The 22,334-nt window shown below is 37.4% G+C and overlaps 1 protein-coding gene across 5 annotated transcripts in view; it reads left to right on the top strand.

Annotated features, from left to right (window-relative positions):
* Positions 1-22,074, top strand: part of LOC130623464 (uncharacterized) — a 74,318-nt gene extending 52,244 nt beyond the window's left edge. For all 5 annotated transcript variants that reach the window (XM_057438955.1, XM_057438956.1, XM_057438954.1 and 2 more), the window contains one exon: positions 17,298-22,074. In XM_057438955.1, coding sequence (XP_057294938.1) covers positions 17,298-18,533 — 1,236 coding nt within the window. In that variant the 3' untranslated portion in view covers positions 18,534-22,074. The remainder of the gene's footprint in view (positions 1-17,297) is intronic.
* Positions 22,075-22,334: the final 260 nt, after the last annotated feature.

Genomic DNA, 22,334 nt, shown 5'->3' with positions numbered 1-22,334 from the left:
GGGAAAGTTATATATTGACCGTTTCAAAATATTTCAATATATAATTAAGCGTTAAAGAAAAATGGAAAAGTACGTACAGAGTCAGCAATTTACAAAGTCTTACGATGTGACGGTACCGGTTCTGCGATGCTGTATCAAGGCAGGATCTACTACCGGTTATTGTTCACAGTGTTTGGAAAATTTTAGATTTAGAAATGGATCATACTATGAGGGTTTTATACATCCGAACGATGATGAGCTTCTAGACAAAGTAGCATCGGGTGAAAAGCCGTGGGCAACAATTCCCTGTAAGGAGGAAGATGAAGTGCTCGAATACGATATCGAGGATCGCAGGGGTCTGCATATTGTTTCCGATGAGGTGAACAAGTGGGGCATGCTCTGCTACGAGATTATCAAGGATAAGGACTTAAGGCTCTCGGATCTAGCAGATCTAAAGAAAATTGGTGACATACTCAACATTCAAATTGAGGATAGGCGCCTAGTTGATATCAAAGATCTTGATAGCGAGCCAAATGTTATCAAGGGAATCGTCTATGGCTATCCATTCTATACCCTACATCCTGATGATTATACCCGCCTTCATCCGATTGACGACTCTGGGGACTCCGAGGATGACTAAGACTTTATGTTGGTAAGTATTAACGTGAGCCACAGGTTCACGTTAACTACCACAAAAAATTACACCCACAAGTGGCAACTGAGAGGTTCCCCCGCTACGGGGGCACCTGTGAAATGGTCATCTGGCTCGTGAAATTTACCATTCCTTAACATGCTCCGGAGGTACTTCAACATCCTCTGGGATTAGCATGAGCTCCTCTGCCACAAGGCTTCGATCAGGCCCATCTGCCAAATAGTACAGAAGACGTGTACCAGTCACAATACGATCGAGTCTATACGTGTTTTTGCACCACCAGGCGTCAGTAGCACGTCTTTTCGCATCACCATGCTCTTCTCCCGGCTGTAGCAGGTACAAGTAAAGACCGTCCTCAGGTAACGGCTTTTCTTGCTCCGGGCGATTTTTCGTAAGTGGTGCTCCTGCGTAGCCGCTAGGTGATACCTCATCCATCTTGATCGCTTTTGAAGGTTTCATGCCGATCATGGCAGTTTTGGTATTGTTCATGCTTTTCACGATAGTGTACAGATGTTTGACCCATGTGGTACTAGTCTCATTAGTGACCAACTCTTGCGCATCCTGAGGCTTGAAAAGTCTCTCAGCGAGTAGCTTGTTATAGGACTCGACAAAGGCTGTGAACGTATGGTGGTACTTGGTAGCTGCGCGCTTAATCTCGACCCCTTTGCCCTCTAGCAGTTTTGTCACATCTGACTTGAACTCACTACCGTTGTCGCACTGGAAGATCTTCGGATAGCGTAAAGGTCCTCCTTTACCTCCAGCGTAAATGTCCTTGATCATGTCAGCGACTTCGCTGGCTTTCTTCGTTCTCAATGGTCTAGCTACCTTGTAACGCGAGGCTACATCGATCCCTGTGAGGATATATTTGTATTTCGAGCCATACAGGCGATCATGAGGCATGTAGAGCAAATCAAATTGGTGCATTTCATTAGGTCTTGTGATTGTAAAATGCGGGTAATCAATCCTTTTAGGTCCTCGAATATGTCTAAGCCAGAGCAACTGACGAGACAGCCAGTGTACGACTTTCTTTTTAGGTAGTCCACTGTGCTCAGCGAGCAATTTAACAGCCTTGCGACCGGTCCAGAGATTTTCTGGGGTATAGTAAATACTGCTTAATTTTTTCGCTTCTTCTGGAGTAATGATATGTTTCGACATGTTTATTTTAGGATTCGACATGTCGAAAACATTTTACGCCGTCTAGGCGAACTTGTACACTGCAAAACCAAGGAGGGCTAAGGATCCTACGATGAACGCCAGTTCGCCGTCTTATTGCTGCTTGCTGGGCGTGTAGAAGTCGGATAACTTAGGAGCCTTCTCGATCGTTGCGATGTAATAGTCTCTCATGCCTTCATCGAGCTCCTTCAAGCTCTCTCCAGCTTGCCTTTTCAGCTCTCGTTGATGGCTATACCAATCGATCTTTGCCTGCCGATCTCTTACCCACTGTTGCTGAGCTGTCTGAAGTTGTTCAATTGCCTTGTCGTGCCTTTTACGCTCGGCCTCACCATGGCCTGGCAGCTTACTGAACAAATAGTTGCTCCCCGAGAACGCGAGGGCATTGATTATAGCCCCACCCGCGAGTACTAATATGCTTGCCATCTTTATTTTAGGATTCTCGTTTAATATTTGACAGAGTGAAAACGCCTATCTAAGATGTTCAGCTGAGCATCTTGAAGTAGGAAAACGTAGCATTTAATATCCCCCGTTGTTCCGTCTGCTTTCTTTGTCATATGCAAGGTTATACCGTCTGACACTCTCTGGAATGGCCTTCCGGAACCGTGTAGACTATGATCAGGTGATGCTCGGAAATCAACAAACAAGGCGTATCTCTCTGTGAAGAACTGCCCAATCGTCACCTTTGAATCGTGGCTACCGAATAAGTTTACGATCTGCTCGAGGTGATCTTTCGGTAGCATCGAGCTAGAGTAGAGCTCATTAGGCTCACCCTCGACAGTGATCGAGATTTTTTCGATCTTTGGGTTGTAGAAGACCTCGTTAGCGCCCGAGTAAGCCTTCACTTTCCCCGGATCTACGAATAATAATAAGGCGCCTTTAAAACTTTTTGCTGAAGTATCAATTTGCAAATTGTAGCTGGTATCAGCCTTTTTTATCATGACAACTTTGCTACGGAGAACCCTTTCATAGGGTAGCGCTAAACTACTATACCTTGACATCATAGCACTCCCGAGGGCTTCCTTATTAACCTTGTCAAACTCTAGTGCGATATTAGTGATCTTGTAGGCAGCATCCAGTGGTTTAGCTGCTGTGCTTCCAACAGCTGGGGTACCGGCATCCTTTATAACGTCACCATATGATGCAAAATGTATAGCGAATTACAGATCATCGCGTAGCCCTGGCTGGTAGAACGGCAAGTCTCGTCTCAATTCAAACATTTTACCGATAGGAATGGAAAAGGTGCTGCCATAGGCTGCGACGATCGCTCTTTCCTCATCCGTGCCTACATAATCAGTCGCTTTTACCTGTAGGGCGCGGATTGTACCGTCGTTGGGATTGATCCCCTCTAGGATCAAGTTGTTTTCCCGATCAAACTTGCCTGGAGTATCAGAGGAACAGCAAACTATCTGGAACGAAGATATTGCAAAGGCTAGGGAAGATCTAGAACGACTCCAAGATCAAAAGGAAGCAGTACGAGAAGCACACGGTTTACTATCATCTGACACTCAGAGCCAACTGAAAGCAATTAAGGAAACGCTGATGAAAATCACAGAAGGCGATAAATCTCTAGCTGAAAAGCTTAGAATCTTATTCAGGGAGCAAGGGATTACTATAGCTAGCATCGTGGCGGCTGTTGGTCTACTGATTTCCACCGTCGTACTCGCAGTTACAGGTGGAGGTTCCGCAACAGGCGCAGGAGGAAGTGCCGCAGGGAAGGGTTTCATACAAAAACAGCTGGAAAGGCTTGACTATCGTAGATGATCTGGTATGTTGACAAACATATTAGATCGCCTTGCAGCTCAGCATGAGCACCTATTTTTTAAGCCATAGATATGCTAAGATGAGACCTACTCCCGCAGTAACCAAGGTGGCCTTGGTGTCCTCGTGAGGGTTTCCATCTCCTAGACCTGACTGAGGTATCTTTTCAGACCTCTGGTTTAGGGACCTCGATATTTCTTGCCGCGTAGCACCTCGTTTTAAAAACCGAGGCTGTGTGGGCTTGCCTCCGGGCTTCGCGTTGTTTAGGTCTAGCCTTATGCCAATCATCGCACCCGCCGGCGCAATCAAGATGTTATTGTTTTACCCCACAATTTTACCAATACGCAGGTTCATATCGGATGGTAGCATGTACACGTGGTGCATCACGGCAAAATTCACCGGGGTCCTGGCATATTGAAGCACCTTTTGAAACTCGGTGATATCGTGGCCTACGTTCTCCTCACGTTGTACCATGGCTTCGAATTTCTGTAGTAGTATCTGTCTCGCTGTGAAATTGTCAGCAGCCGAACCTATAAGGGATGCCTTGGCATCAGCTTGGGACCCTAGTAGTAAAATCACGTAAACACGAATACTCTCGCTAAGCTTCTTCAGACCTTCCGATGTCAGGCCTTGGCTCGTAGGCATGATAAACTTGGCCCAGTCCCCATCAACTTGCGGCCACCATCTACCATTTGTGAGCGAGGACATGAGAGCTTTAAACTTGTATTGGACATTAGGGTCGGCACCATATTCACAACAAATCTGGGCATATCCAGATGTAGAGTAGGGGTTCTCGTATTGAGAAAAGCCGTCATCGTATGGCATGGGTACCTTCATTCTCGCTAGGATACGCCGCATGTGGTAATAGACGTGGAATTTAAAGATACTGTTGATGAGAGGCACGGAGCCATTCAAGTGTTTGGCGGATATACCCAAGGCGGTACTAGCGCAATGACAAGAAAAATTAACTTGTATATTCCAGTAGCCAAGGGCTTGACTGGTCCAATTTACACTAACCGGGTCGTTCAACAGGTTAGTGGGGACTTTTATCGGGTATTTCGTGAACATCGAGAAGGTCACAGGAATGTGCGATTCTGTAGAAACGTAGAGGTCTTGATGCTCTAGATTAATTACACCGAGAGGCCATTCGCCTCTATTGGGCTTGTATTTTGCCTTGTGGTAATAGCTATAAATGTTCATGTTTCTTTAAGAATAAACATGAGACAGCTGTATGTCACGGATATAGAGAAGCCTACGATTTTTGACGATTACCTAGGGCAGGACACGAGAATTGCCCTGAAATCGATAAGTATCAGGCCCGTATGGCTGAACCTCTACAGTAACAACGATTTTACAATACGCAAAGTAGGACCTGATCAGACTGTTACCCGAATTACAATAATGAACGGCCTGTACAAGATCGAGGATATCGCGGCCATCGTCAACAGTCAAGCACAGGACAAGATTAAGCTGTTTGTTCTGAAAAATGGACTCTGCAGGCTTAGGGTTAGTGACGGGTATACTGTGGTAATCCATCGACAACTGCAAGAGCTTATGGGGCTACCCTACGACCCTGCAAAAAAGTATTTTACCAAAGGCGACTATGACAGCTACTACAAAACTGACGTGTACCAAAGATTAAGACTCGTTTGCCCCCAGCTGGGTGAGGATGACTGCCTACTGGATGGGAAGAAATCAAAAATTCTTGCTTTGCTTCCTACCAAAGAGTTCAACGCATGGGGAGACATGCTTACATGGAGTTTTGACACTCCAATCTACCTTCCTTTGAAAGGCTCAACAGACAGACTGGCGTTCATGCTGACGGACGAGTATCATCATGAAAAAAATGTTTCGTTCGTCGGAATTGCGATGCATTTACTCATAGAATAAATGGCTGATACAATGAAGCTTTACCCAACTTTACCGCCAAGTGCGCCTGAGCATGAGCCTGATCGCCTAGCGGAAGAAAGTCAGGTCTACAGACTAAAAAAGATCGAAGAAATCGAGCAGTACCTGCGGTCTTAGATCAAAGAGAGAGAAAAACTCTACAAAAAGTTCAAGCTTTGGGGGATGGGGCTTCGCTATGCTGATCATGGCATGATTGCTGTTACTGTCATCACCTCCGCAGCAGGTATCGCCACGCTTGCAACCGGATTCGGAGCCCCTATAGCAATTGGTCTTGAAGCCGCGGCTCTTGCAGTGGGTATAGGCCAAGTAGGTTTGAAGAATGCCTCGAAGCGACTAGGGCACAAGGTGCACAAACATGAGTGCATCAAACTCCTAGCTGAATCAAAACTAGACACTGTATACGACAAGATTTCCAGAGCGATCCAATATGGTATAATTTCAGACGATGAGTTTACATGGATCATGCAGGAAAAACAACGCTATATGGTGCTCAAGGAGCAGATCCGACAACGAACGAAAAAAGCTGTGAAATCCATCAACGATAATGAACGCGCAGAGTTGCTAGCACAAGGCAGGCAGGAAGCCAAAGATGAAATTTTTAAAAAACTGCAATCTGCGCAGTATGCCAGCGCTACTTAGAGTCTCCACCTGCTTATTCGTAGATCTCTGTAGGAGCATCTAGTGTATTGTTCAAAACACTAGATCGCCTACACAATCTCGATCACTTCTCCTGTATCTTGATCTATGAGCAAGTCGCCATCATGTATGACACGTCGCTGAGCGAGATCCCTCAAATATTGAGCTAGATTTTTCTGCCATGCAATTTAACACAAGGCTCGCAGTACGGTCCGTCCGTTTGTGTCGACGCATCCTTATACTTGACTTTGCATATGGCTTCAACAAGGTCTATTCGCTTCAACGTGGAGTACCCTTTGAGACCTAAGGCCTTAGCTTCCTGTCGCAGTTTGTCCATTTGTTTATGTAGCTGAACACAACCAGGCTTTTCGTTATTTTTGTGACTGTCTCCAGTCATAAAAGATTACTTTTTAGTCTCCTTAGTCTTCCACTTCCACAAGGTCGTAATCATAGTAAAATTGACCAGGATTCTTCGTAGATTTTTTCTTTCCCAGTGATTTGATGAACATCTGACCTGTTCGACCTATCAAAGCTTCTCTCAGTACACTCGTTGCCCATGCTCGAATTCGTTCACCATCGCAATTGATCAAGGCGATGACAGTTGCATCACCTTTTTTGGTCTTGATCTCTTCAACATACTCAATTTTTAATATGATTCCAGTGGGAACATCACGCCACTTCTTAATACTCTCGTGTTCTGATTTCAAGGCATCAAATTGTTCTGCAGATAGGAAAGGCATCTCTTTATTATAGATTTTTTAAACCTCAACCAGGATCAAAATACTGGACATTACTTCCATAATTTAGAGATCTCGCGCCTTTCTTTCTCATCTAAACACCAATTCCAATATCGATCCGGATGCCACGCCACTGGCATTACCTCATTCCATATTTTTGCATAAAAATTACGCTTGTGATGCTGCCGCAGCAATTCATCATGAATTATATCAAAACCACGCAGCAATACAACAATCTCGAGGTGCCTATTTTCTAGAGCCCAATCAAAGTCTGTCGCACCCCACTCTTTGCACATTTTAACAATCCCTATGTGACCATATTTAGCTGCATTTCATAGAGCCCTATTAAAGTCTGTCGCACCCCACTCTTTGCACATTTTAACAATCTCTATGTGACCCTTTTCAGCTGCACGTGCCATCGGCCAATCAAATTCTGTCGCACCCCACTCTTTGCACATTTTAAAATCTCTATGTGACCATTGAGAGCTGCACGTGCCATCGGCCAATCAAATTCTGTCGCACCATATTCTTTACACATTTTAACAATCTCTATGTGACCATTTTCAGCTGCAAGTCTCATGGTCCAATCAAAGTCTGTCGCACCCCACTCTTTGCACATTTTAACAATCTCTATGTGACCATTGAGAGCTGCACGTGCCATCGGCCAATCAAATTCTGTCGCACCATATTCTTTACACATTTTAACAATCTCTATGTGACCATTTTCAGCTGCAAGTCTCATGGTCCAATTAAAGTCTGTCGCACCCCACTCTTTGCACATTTTAACAATCTCTATGTGACCATTGAGAGCTGCACGTACCATCGGCCAATCAAATTCTGTCGCACCCCACTCTTTGCACATTTTAACAATCTCTATGTGACCATATTTAGCTGCATTTCGTAGAGCCCAATCAAAGTCTGTTGTCACGATGTCACGGTGGTTGTGAACGTTATCCATGATCTTGCCAAACACGCTATTATTCCTCAGCTTAAAAAGGTCTTTATTAAAATCATTTTTAGCTGTATTTTCTAGAGTTCCATAAAAGGTCGTCGCGCTTGTATGTGGTATGCGATCTAGAGTCCACCACCAAATATCCTCTCGCGCTTCTCTCTCGACTTCATCGTGCAGCGTCGTCCGTCCACCAATTTGCTCCCTCGCCCTGTTATAATAAAAAGTAACAGTGTCTCGCAGGCTCTGCAGTCTCTCTGCAAGAGCATCACGTGTTGCTGCTACTGGCGCTGAGACAGCACTATATAATTTACTGATTGCATTTCTGAAGTAATTCATTTCTCTTTATTATAAGTACATTCAGACTTTAACTAACAGCGGTCGCAATTTGAGTAGGGAATTTCCCTATTCAAACAGATTTGCGCATGCGCGTTTGTCAGCAGTTTTGTCGTGTGCCGTCATGATGTCACGTGTTTACTCATTTGAGGCATGATGAAATCTGTGACGTCACAGATTTTTTAGGGGTCTAAAAGCAGCGTTTTTTAATAGGGGTTTGACCGTCGAAAACCTAAACCGTACTTTAATTACCTCCCTACTCTAGCTATACCCACCAGTTTGGCAAATGTGTAAAAATACTGAACCATAAAATTATTCAGCATTCAAGGATAAAAGTAAAAAATGGTATTTTGTAACAAACTTCTATGAATGAACACATGTTCTAGGTATAAAATAAGTATAATAACGTGTTGTTGTTGTGCTGCAAGTTTTAAGCCATAAATTCACTTTTTTCAAACAACCAGCTTTAATTTATTACCCCTTAAATATAAAATCAGCAAATCTTTTTTGTTTAAAGCCATTTCTCACTTGATTTGATGCTAACTAAATATTACAAAAACTAAACAACTGTCAAGATTTTACGGGAATACTCCAGACCAGCGGATCTGGTCCTTGAAATTATCTTTGGCATCATGAATTTTCAATCGAAGCCGTGCCACGGCTGTTCGCCTCTCCTTTAAAAAATAAATAAATTAGTTTTAATAAAATAAAAAAACAGAGTTTTATGTTTAAATATTAACCCCCTGATTTGCGTTTTATAACTTAGTAAATTTTAGCCTTACGCCACGCTTTAGGGACACAATGCATGAGAAATGAGAAAGTGAACCGTATATTTTTGTCCTTGGCCTCACCGTGCGCACACACACACACACAAGGCGTATTAATATAAAGACTAGCTATATACCCGTGGAAGAATCCACTTGATTTCTTATTTAATCCATGTAACGGACACGTAAACACAAAGCAGTTCGAATTTTCCAATCTGTTTTATTTAATAAGCATAACCCGTACATGGTTAAAAGCTAAATTGTAAAACTATATATATATATATATATATATATATATATATATATATATATATATATATATATATATATATATATATATATATATATATATATATATATATATATATATATATATATATATATATATATATATATATATATATATATATATATATATATATATATATATATATATATATATATATATATATATATATATATATATATATATATATATATATATACTGCTTTGTCAAAAGTACATCAGGGAAAAGAAGGATACTAAAGGCAATCAAAAACTCCTAACATAGTTCGTTAAGCCTTGCAGAGTTTTTCGAAATTTTTCGAAATTTTGTCATGAATATACAGTTTGCAACACATACCAAAATCAGCCATTTAATATATTGCATACAGTAAAATGTAAGAAATCAACGACACAGAAAAGAAATGTAAGAATATAAGAACATTAATTATTTCAGTATATTGCATACTGCCCTCTATCGCAATATTTCAATCCTAAATGTTAAAAAGAACAGTGTTTTCTTTAAACCCAAGCCCAAGATTATCAAAAATCAATTATTTTGTTTGTATACATAGTATCTTACACAAAATGTAAAATGTCAAAAAATCAATTTATAAATATAAAAAATTGCTCATTTCAGTCTCATCTCAATTTCTCCCATAAACGTTTATACAAAATATTTAACCTATATGTACTAAGAAATAGTTTTTTGGTAATATTGCATATTGTTCTCCCTAACAAAAGTCGACCTCAATTATTTCTATCTATTATCCAAAAATTTCAAACCTCACAATTTGCAACACATAAATTGTAAGACAACAAAAATTGGTTATCTCTGTGTATTGCATACCATACTCTTCCATAGACGTTGACGCACAATATGAAATTGATAGCCCGTAAATAAATCTACTTAAATAGTTACGGTGGTGATGATGATGTCAATTGCCCGTTACCATTTTTGTCGAAAGCTTGTAACGCTGTTCCTTCCATTGTGTCCGCTTAAAGCGATGATCAGAATAACGCATAGAATCACGTGCTTTCCACAAAGTGTTAAAGGGGCACTCCAGTGAAAACTTTTTTTTGAAAAAAATGTTATTTTGATAAGACAATGCATAAATATGTCAGAATAAACCTTTAACAATCGTTAAAAATCTTTATTTATACCTTAATCGGGTCCGTAAACAAGGTTGCGTAAAGTCGAGGGAACTAGGTTCAAGTAAAGGAGCAAACGTCACATCGTGCAGAAAGTCCGTGAGCTCAGCAGCACACCTTCTAAAAGTTTGTTTACTTACTGTTTACATTGTTCATTGATAAGACGTCTTGTAATAATGACGAAGATTATTACTTAGAAAACATAGAATCGGATAATTCTCTTCATGAAAAAGATTTTACAAAGCTACAGCCACACGACTTCGAACCTCTTGAGTCTCACAAGGGAGAAATTAATAATGATGCAAAGTGACGAGCTGTCTTTTACTGACTCAAACAACATTCTTAGCAAAATATTTTCTTTTTAAAGAAATAAAAAACATATTTAATCGATTTTTTTAACATTCGTTTCATCAAAAAAACTTTATCATTCGCTTCAGTAAAAAATCTTTCCTACTTTACAATCCAATTTATTTTTATTTCACAGTTCAGCAATATTCTTCCTCTGCACGCGCTTTTTTGCGCACAAATGCAAACAAATTTTATATAACGTTGGAATTTTCTCCGTGATGGAGGACCATTGAAATGCGTTTTCGAAAGATCGAATAATGTTCGGGTTGTGATAAGTTGGTAAAACGGGGGTATTAATATTGCATAAAAAAAATCATTTTTATGATTATGGTAGGTCATAAATGCGTTGCAGAAACTACTGATTTATAAGTGGTTGTTTTGACAAAGCTTTTTTAGAAACTGCATTATCAGCATTTCATGGAGCCTTAAACAGTAACAAAGATTGAAGAAAATAGGTACATTTGCCCCCTGAAAATATTCGGCATGTCCTGCCATCAAAAAGCTTCTTTTTTGAAAAACAAAGAATAGAAACTTGAGCGCTACGAAAAGGCCGGTTCACACTTCATTCGCCGTAGTCGCACGAATAGGCGACCATGCATCTACACATGCGCAAAATCTATTTTTAGTATACTACGTAATTTTCGCTCATTCGCCGGCATTCGTAGCAGTAGTTGAATCTTGTTCAACTACCACGGCGAATGAGTATTATCGACCAATCAGATGCTGTATTTTTTGCTGAGTTGCAAAAATCAAAATTAAAATTGCAGCTAAAAATAAAAACACACGGTACAAAAATGGAGCAGCAGTAAACAATTAATTACAAAGAACTAATGACTTTGTTACAGCAACAGCCTTTAGCTTTTAAGGATACACTACATCAGGAAACTGTGGTTGGAATTACTAATGGCTCTCATGAAGATAAGAATGAATCTAAGTAACTCCTCCAATTTGGAGGGTGTCATCCTAAAGTGACGAAAAAATAGCGCTCTATCAAATAATTTAAGATCCTGAACCAGGAGATGATATTCTTCTTTTATTTTTCTCTCTTTGTATGTTTGACTAGCCCAGAATCTTCTTTTAGCTACACGAGTAGTTTTACGTTTCATCCGCCTTCGCAACAAAAGCAATAAAACAATTTGCCTTGCTGTAAGCGCCATATTTGTTTTAGTTGAAACAATTTTATATTTTAAGAGCGAATGTGAACAGCATTCTTCCGTTCACAGAAAATAGACTTTTTAAAAATCTCCCTATCCGAGCGACCACAGCAAATGACTGTGAACCAGCCTAAAGATACATGTGTAACTAGAAAACTTTTTTGTCGGTGATTGTATTGGAAATTGGTATAATGTTCTTTTATTTAATATAAAAATGTACAAAACGTTATTTGGTTGTGTTCTGCAGATATAAGTACAAATAATGAAATGAGAAGAAATGAGAAACTTTGGTCGCGTTCACCAGCTGAAATGGCATTTTTACAAAGTGGCAATATTTTAATATGGAAGTTTATTTCCTGGAGATCTCTTTTAAAAGAACTATCTGTGAAGTGCGCCAACCAAATATAAAAACTTTGATCGCTTGGTAGATCACCTGCACGACGTATTTTGTTTATCCATTTTTGTTTGAGTTCTTCCTTTTTCACAGACGGGATTCTGTAAAAAACTTACTTCTTTATACTTTTCTGGTCGATTGGTACATCGAAAGGCAAAGAAACTAACCATTTTTTAAAGATTTAAACGTAAATTACATACAAAAAGCGATTTAATGTAAGCTATAGGTCTTAACATGAACGTTCTCTGCGCTCGCCTAAACTTTCTGCACGATGTGATGTCATTATTTATAATCGGGTCCAGTCCTAAATGAAATCGCGCCTGTCTGTTTTTTTATGAGAAAAAAATTGAATATGCGAAGGCTAGTACAACAATTTTAAATAAGGAAAACAAGTGAAGTAATCTTTTTTGATTTCTTATGCTTTTCTGAGTACGTATAAAACAAAAATGTGATTTTTACTGGAGTTCCCCTTTAAAGAAATCTCACTTGATAGTCTCACCAGAACTTTCATATACATTTTTTCCAGGTTTTTATTACTCTACTATGTAAAGCTAAAAACATTTCGCAAGACTCAGCACACATTCCAGGATGTAAAAATCAGGTTTACAACGTTGCAACGATTTCATACGATTGTGAAAATCTTTCGGATATTTTCATACGACACAGAGATAAAGTTTAACTTAGCAATGTAATATAGTGACATGTTAAAGCATAACAGGTCAGATCATTGTCCTTTTACCCTATCAAAAAATAAAACAGCGCAAATGTGATAACAATGCAGCGTTTTCAAATTTAAGAATCGAAAATATTTGAAACGATCATTTATTTAAGTTTGTTTAAATTTTGGTAAGTTTAAGTTATCACCCCACCCTGTAGTGTTAAAAACAGTAAAAATTACTTTTTAATAGGTAATATAAATTCTTCTCTAAGAGATTTATGCTATTTATATAACAATAGTGTTTTTTTGTTTTTTTTTTTGTTTCAGCCTGAATATTCTTAACTTTTTGACAAATATCATCCTCATTATTCTTAATAGATATTCTTAGCATGACTATGGCCTTAAAATAAACATGCCTTAATAATTTAAGCTTGCTTTAATTTTATAGCTAATGGGAAATTCTGCTACATATTACGGCTCTAGTGCTGCTTTGGACGAATAAAGAAGTTCGGTTTACTATATAGTAAGAAATAATCAAATCGTGCATCATACAAATTTTTATATTTAGAACAAACCATCGAGAATATAGACATATTCTTAGAATATTCTTAACTTCTGACTCATTTTTCAAAAATATTCTTATAAAGAATGTGCATAAAGAAAACCTGTTTAAGCTTAAGACAAGGGCACTTAAGACAACAAGGAACTAAATATTTAAAGGAAAAGCTGTGCTCTGAAAGGTAAAACGGTTAAAAAATCGTTACACACCTAAACTTATCTCTTTACCAGATAAACTAAACAACACACCTGCTTTACTTTGGCTTTCTCAGTTAGCTAGCGTCTCTTGATAAAAGTCTAATCAGATTTTTACATCGATTTATAAATTTTGCTTCGTCCGAAAGATAACAGATTAGAAATGTGTACAATTGTGTTTGATACATTTCCAATCAGTTCTCTTAGTGACGCTATTCTCGACAGCAACTGTTTGTTTTCTTGTTACGTTTTATATTCGAATTATATTCGAATGCGATAGTAGCAACCTCGGTCCCAGAACACAAAAATGGAAGATCAATAAGAACAAACAAACTTTACATTATGACCGGCAAACATTGATATGCTTTGTTTAAAATAACTTCTTTTCAAGAAATGAGTACAATGGATGTAAAAGGGGGACAGCCTTCTTCGCTTCGTCTATTTCTTTTCAGTTGGTAAACAAATTGTTTCCGTAAGATACGGCACGCGCATGCTAAACCGGGGATAAACGGGTACTATTATTAACCGTTATGGCCTATGCAGCTTTAACGTAAATAAAAATAAACCCTTGTTTTGCGATTGTTTTTACTTTAGTAAATTCTAGCGTAACGCCATGCTTTGGAGCGCAAATGCAAGAGTCGTAAGAACGTGACTGATGATTTTTGTCCTTGGCCTCACCGTGCGCACACACACACACAAGGCGAATTAACATATAGACTAGCCGAATTCCCGTGGAAGAATCCACTGAATCTGTCATTGAATGCATGTAAGGGATACCAAACAAAACATACAACATAGTGATTTGAATTTTTAAAACTCACAATCCAACCTCGGCTCTTTGTCTCTTTTTTATTACGGGACGGCAAAAAGAGGAAAAAATCCTGAGATCGAGGTTGCTCACAGTCTGCATTACTTTATATATATACCCGTTGAAACAAAACATTTAAAAATATAAGCAGGTGCAAACAAACAAAAAAAAAGTCCTATAAAATCAAAGGCGTCGAACAACCGTTACGTATAAAGCGAAATCTACTAAAACTACGTACTTGCCTTCCTATGCCGGAAGTACACCAGGGGAAAAGAGTATATCAGACATTAAAAAATCCAACATATTTCGCCAAGTCATACAAAAAGTTTATTACAAAATTTCCACACTGTACAGTTTGTAACACGCCATACCAAAATCAGATATTCAGTCTATTGCATACAGCTACCCTATCAAAGTTTTACACAAAATAAAAGAAATCAACAGTTATCAACTCATAAATAGATAAATAAAAACTTGAATCATTTCCGTATATTGTATATCTACCGCAATATTTCAATCCAAAATATTAAAGGAACTTTTTGCCTAACAGACCCAAACTCATTACCAAGAAAATCAATTATTTTTGGCTTTATGTATCAAGAAAGCAGCGCAAACGTGCCGTGCATGATAACAATGCAGTGTTTTCGAATTTAAGAATCGAATACATTTCAAAAAATTGTAACATGACAAATGTAAACATCGATTTAAGTTTGTTTACATTTTATTTGTTTAGAATAATGTCAACAACAGTGAATCACCCACTTCTTAGCGTTAAAAGCAGTAACGACGGAAAAATTACTTTTTACAGTTTATAAAATTCTTCTCTAGGATATACACCGTGCATTTTATAAGAATAGTATTTTTTTTTGTTTCAGCCTCAATGTTTTTAACTTTCTTGACAAATACTATTCTCATTATTCCTAATATATTCTTAGCATGGCTATGACCTCAACATATATAATACCTTAATAAAATAAAGCTTGCTATATGTTGCTATAGCTATTGGTAGTTTTTTTTTATATTCAAAGCAAACAATCGAGGTTGGACATATTCCTAGGATATTCTTAACTTCTGACCTATTATTCAGAGTATTCTTACAAAAAAAGTGCTTAAAGAAAATATTTTCCGGCTCAAGACACAACATATTTAACTTCATAAAGGGAAAGTTTAGCTCTGAAAGTTAAAACAGCTTATTCTCTACCAGATAATCTAAAAAACACGCCTGCTTTCTTTCGCTTTCTCAGTAGGTCGCTAGCTAGCGTTCTCTGGATAAAAGTCGAATCAGTTTTTTACTTCGATTACTAAACTTCGCTTTATCCCACAGAAAACAAATTGAAAATGTATAGCTAACTACAATTTCCGATACATTTCCAACCAGTTCTCTTTGTGGCGTTATATCATCGTACGTTTTTCTTCTTTATAAAAAATATTTCTGACAATATAAACATTTTATACACGCTCGACAACAACAGTCGCTCTACAATAACAGATTTGTTTTTTACATTTTAGATTCGAATTATTATTCGAATTCGACAGTTTTTTTAAAAAAGAAAGCAACCTCGGTCTCAGAACACAATAATGGAAAACATAGAAGAACAAATAAGCTTTAATCTAATTTCATGATAAGTAAACATTGTTTGAAATAACTTTTTTCAGGATTAATTTGAAAACGAGACAACCTTCTTCGCTTCGGTTTTCTTTTTTCAATTGATAAACAACTTGTTTCCGTGAGATATGGTGCGAACATGGTAAACCGGGGGTAAAATTAAATTATTCTATCCATAACGACCCCGCACGGCTTTTAAAATAAACAACAAATAAACGCCAGTGTAGCAATTTTTTTTAACTTAGTAAATTTTAGCCTTATGCCACGCTTTGGGGACACAATGCATGAGCCATAAGAAAGTGACCCGTTTATTTTTTATCCTTGGCCTCACCGTGCGCACACACACACAAGGCGTATTAATATATAGATGGGAAAACATATAGTAAAAAACACTGATTCAGAAATTCTACTTTGCGGATAAAGTTTTCGTGAAATTTGGAAAAGTCATTGCCATTACAAAATTATTTATTGGATGAAAGGTAAACCCTCATTATTAAAGGTACACTATTTTCATATCAAGTTAATTAACAGTAGAAGGTGTAGCTGCGTAAATGCAATTAGCGTGAGAGAGGTTGGTTGAAAATTTATTTGCAGCCAACTGTATTTGACTACTTTCACTTTTTTGCCAGAGGTAGCTAGCTAGTTAGCGAACAGCTATTAGCCACAAACCCCAGTTGCGGCTACGTAAAAGTCAAGATAACACAGCAATAATTATTGTTGGCTAAGGTGAAAGAACAAAAACCTTAAAAGAATAGTAATAATATATTCATCTTAACATGTGAAAACAAGCAGAAAAAAAATATTCCGATAGATACATGTTATTTAGAAAAGAAAAAGGACAAAATTAGACCTACAAACCTTATACCATCACTTCCACACCAAAATAGCCTTCGTGAGTGTATGCCGATCATAACATGTCACCTCGGAATGGTTATTAGCATAAATCAACCTCGTAACTGATCATTACGAACCTCGTAACTGATTATTAAAAAGATTAAGCCAGATGAACAAAAAAATTCGAAGCAATAAAATGTAATCACAGTGATAAAAATAATTACTTCTCTATAATAATAGCCGTCGTCTGTCTGTGTCTGGCGGACCCCCCGCGGCGTTAGAAAATGATGTTACGGAAACACGAATATCAAATGCGATATATTTCTGTCCACTTTGTTGCAACGGTTTAATTTAAAGTACGGGCGACCCCGTGTATTTTTTCACGGGATAACGACTAGTTTATATAAATATGATTTACTTGTATTGTGTTTAGCTGGATATCGTACGGAAAAAATGCGATAAGATGGAATCTAATCTTAAAGATTTGCATAGTCTCCTTACTAAAGAGATCATGGAGAACAAGGTTTTGGCCAATGATGCGCAGTTAGCTTCCATCAAAGAGCTTAAAGAAATTTTGAAGTTGCACACTTTCAAAAGTAGTACCGATGACTGTACTGGAAACACTGAGCCACATTCTTCCACAAATGATGACCGAAAAACATGGGGGGAAAATTTTTCGAATCTGCCAGAAAATTTAAACAATCCAAGCCAGTTTCAACACGAATTAAAGTGTAAAAGATGTGTCAATACGCAACATGCCTTTGGCGGATGGCCTTCATTAGGGTGTCATCGATATGCTGACGATACTATTTTCCAATCGCCTTACGATTCAAATGCAGCATTTCATTTACCAATAAAGGAACCATTTTTGAATCAAAGAAAATTTTTGTTACAAGATAATGAAAGTTATGACTCTTATCTTGCTCACAATTTTGAGGAGTTTTTGAGATTTAAGAAGATTCAAGAGCGGAATCGTGCTGCTTCCCAGAAGACTTATTACCCTTCCGGTGATAATTACTATCACACTGCATCCAGTCTTTCAGATATGCCAGTCGAAGTGTCTAACAGGCACCAGAAAAATGTCTTTAATACTGATGATGTCTTTCACACTAACTCAGTGAGAAACTATGGCAGCCAACGACATTGTATTAAAAAATCCAATAAAGAAACATCAGATCCAGAATGCACCGAGGCAGACTATGCTGGGCACAGCTCCAACAGAGATGATTGTTGCATTTTTAACAAGGAGATTCTTGACGAGCCCGCAGACATAGACATAAAAAATGTTGTTAAAATTTTAGAGCGTTACGAAATTGATTTACCTTATCATGGCAAAGGCAATTATGAAAGTAGTAACTGTCAAACAGAACACAAGTTTGAAGTAGCTGCAGATGAAAAAACAAATGAAGTTCTGGATTCACCTGACGTTATTGATAATAAAGCCGTACGTGCAAATGTAAACCTTAAACACGGCTGCGTAGGTTCTTCCACTCTAATCAATTTTCAGCACAACGTTAAAAACGAAGAAGATTTAGAAAAAAAACCCTTAATTCTGGAGGAATTTGAGAAAATAAAAATTATACCGCGAAGAGATACCTATGGCAGTAAGCATAAAGTCTATTTAAACCAGAAACTCACTGGTTTAGAGGTGAGAGATACCATTGTTTGACATTATTACAATGAAATATGTCACAATGTGTTAGAGCTGTTTCATTTTCAGTAATACGCTGTATTGCATCACGCAGTAGGTGTTGATACTAAAACCAACGTGGCGCACAATTATTTCCAGAGAATATGGTATATTAAGCAATCGTTTGCTGAAAACGAACTAAGATGTGTGGTGTGCTGTAATACTTAATTGTATCTGATTGTAAAAATATTTAGTCTGTTTAGTGCTGAGTAACAACAAGTAAAATGCAACAACATTCCTTAAAGATTCTGTCAGGTACTTGTTTAACATTTTTTTAACAAATGAACTATGCACTGATTAAATGTTGATCCAATACCATCTCACTAAGGAATAGATTTTGAATATATTGAACACTATAAATTTAAAAATGTTTGCTAAGCATTTCGCAAGTCAACCGAAAAACGGGACCAGGCAACTTAAGGCTTTTTGTTTTGTTCTGGTATCATTTCTACTCAGTATAGATATAAAAGATATTTGAACGTATTCACCATGGTCATCATTGTTATATTCATACTCATATTGTTCGATATAAAGAAATTGGCTTTAACAAGGATGGAAAGATTAAAATGTAACTTAATATCATGCTAAACTCGCGACAGGGAGCAAACATGTGTTTTCTAAAGCGCAAAAGTGATTAACAGTATAGCTAGCTCGCTGCAGTGCTTAGTCAAGCCATTATTTCCAGCAGTTTTTAAATAAAGCCAGCTAACTGCACTGAAAATAAAATAGGAGTCATTGCGATGCTCTTTAGGGTGTCATTTGGATATATTCCGTATGCCAATATTGTAAGAAGGTTGGGCGTTTACATCTCACACCATTCGAAAGTTAAATTGGCGGTGCAACATCTTAAAAAAATAGAGCATATAAATCAACGTTTATATCAAGTTTTGATGTTATTTTCTGCAATGAATTTGTGAAAATATTTGTCGTAGAAGCTTAAGCCTAAAGCAGTGCCGATCAAGCAGCGACAAGATTTTTTTAAACTCCATAAATAAAATAAAGCCAAAATTTGTACTTAAGCTAGAAGTATTTTATTAGAACTAAAAAAATGCAATCTTTTGATTTCGGTATGAGCCAACTAGAAGAGTTTCAAACAGCATAACACAATTGTTAGAAAAGGTTTGCAAAGCTAGCTGTCGGAAATACGAACGCCGTGAACATATACTTTGACTTTATTTGATTTTATATATATATATAGGTCATAATTTAGAAGAACCTCTTTCGTTACAGTCTTTTAGTTCTGAGCTGTTGGTTCCTACATTCTGGTCCACCGAGCCGGATCTTTTATCCGCCTTTACCTTTGAAATCAATTGTTTCTGGGTTTATGTTACATTTATTAGTTTGAGTATAACAGTATTGACATGATGTCAGCTTTAATTTTAACTAGAAATTTAAAAAAAGGTTGCGAAGCATTACGCAAGTTGCAAACAAAATTGAAACTAGCTAATAGTTGTCCCTAGTGTTTTTTTGTTTCTCTTTGATATAATACGGCGAGGTGCTAACATCTTACTGCAGCTGATATCTGGGAATACACCAAAACTAAATATCATAGACGTAGAAAACCCTGGGGACGAGGTTGCAAAATAAACTCACCGCGGATCAACAACAACTCGTTGCGCAAAAGTAGTGATTTTTTGGCAAAAATACAATATATATATGCGGAATATTTCTTTTCAAAAGGTACGAGAGATTTAGATCGCGCGAAACTAAACAAAAACGATTACTGAGAAATTTCGTAAAACCTCTTTCCACAGAATTATAAAATTAAATATTGATAATAATCACAATATTGTCAGCGTTGGCCGACGTAAATCCAACATTGATAAAGTTTTTAGCGCCAAAAATCTATGCAAAGTTATACTTTTATAAAGTTAAACCTTTATTCTGAAAGAAATGCAATACATCGAGTTGTGCAATCCGTAGCGTGCCGAAATGTCACGAATTAATGGGATGCGCGTGGTAAGGTACACTCTTTCAACCGGAAAATAATACTCGGAACGCAGATAATAATAGAGACTTTCGCGTTAACGATTTCGGAGATGAGAAGGCGAACAAAGCAGCTTGTGGGTTGTTTTTTTTACACGTAAAAATAACGGCACTAGTTATGAAAACCGATTTCTTAAAGCCGCGGTATCTGCTGCAATAAGTTTCGAAAGCTCACGGGAAACAATAAACAAAAACAAACAATCTACAGAAACGAAAACAATTTATTAACTTTATCAAGATTTATAAAACAGCTTCAAATTTTTGACAGAAAAACAATAACAACGCGGTGTGAGGTTTCGCTTTCTTCTTTTTATCTCACGTATTGCAAGATAACATCTCTCCTCGCTCTAATTGTACGCAATCTATAATGAAAGAAAACATTTTTATATAGTATATTATATTATATATATAGCAAAGTCTCTAAATACATTAAAATCCAGTGCCTTTGAGGGACGATATTTAGAGCTAAATTTCTAAACTACAATTATATATTATTCTTTGGGACAGAGTGCTCAAAAAGTGTTTACTAGATACAATATGCTTGATATAATTAATAAAGTCATTTTGAGTGTTGTCTTCTTTTGGGGATTGGTAGTTCAGTCGGTAGAGCGTTCACTTCCTATTCATATGGGTTCAATCCCACGTAACAATTGTTGCTTATTGAACAGAAATTTAAAAGGTTTCTGTAGCTCAAATGGAAGCTTTTTAACACTCTAGAACCGTTTATGTTGTACCTCCTGGAGAAAAATTGACAGGGTAAATTTATTGGAATTAATGAGGCTAACCACATAAACAATAGATCACTACTTTTTGTGGCCAAGACAACAGAATTGAAAGCACTGTTTTTCATTTGGAAAGTACAAATTGTATTTAAAAATTTGCCCAAGCTTGCCCTCATACTTATGGCTTTTTTGGCCAGTTGACACGCACACTAATCTACCACACTGAACACAAAAGTTACGAAAAACACGAAATTTGAGTAAGGTCTATTATGTGGTTTCACATTCTTAAAGGGTCATTCAAGAATAGTTTTTACCTATCATCACTTAGCTATACCACATTATTGTAAGCTCATGAAACACAAAAAAAACATAGGGTTGTAAAGAAAATGATGAAGCCCTGAATATTTTTATCTTTTTTAAATATTTTTATATATGTCCAAACTTAATCTCCCAAAAACAATAATTACATTAACGGTCATCACCATTATCGAACAAAAGTCCACTTGGTCATTTGTGACTTCACACATCGTACATAGCTCACTTCTTGAAAAAATTATTGCAAGGTTCGAGTTTTTGAAGAATTTAACAACATGCGAAAGTAGGTAAACAAAGTAGAACTTCCAGTTAAAGGCACTGTTTGATAAAATAGTTTAGATTTAGAACATATATCAGTAAAAAGACGCTAGTAGCAACAGTACAAAAGTTTTTAACCAAAAATGAGCAAATACCTTAAAGAATGAAGAGGTATATTTAAGAGGGTGCTGATAAGCAGCAAACGCACGCATATACAAGGGCGAGTTCGGGCGACTTTGCGAATAAATTTGGCGTTTGTCCTCCAAAATCGCCCGTAGCATTCCCGAAATGCAATTTCTTGTAACATATCATCATGCGGACGACAGTTGCAAGAAGGCGCTTGAAGAGAAAGGAGTTAATAAAGTTTATATATAAGTTATTTATAAAGTAAATCTTATCAAAAACCATCAAAAACAGTTCTTTTAAGAACTTCGCCACCACATAGTAATTTATTTTAATTTTTATAGTTTTTTGAACCATTGGTGGCTTATCGGCACCC

The sequence above is a fragment of the Hydractinia symbiolongicarpus genome, chromosome 13 (assembly GCF_029227915.1).
Source record: "Hydractinia symbiolongicarpus strain clone_291-10 chromosome 13, HSymV2.1, whole genome shotgun sequence".
NCBI lineage: Eukaryota > Metazoa > Cnidaria > Hydrozoa > Anthoathecata > Hydractiniidae > Hydractinia > Hydractinia symbiolongicarpus.
Note: the sequence above shows the minus strand (reverse complement) of the source record. Positions and strands in the feature narration are given on the sequence as shown.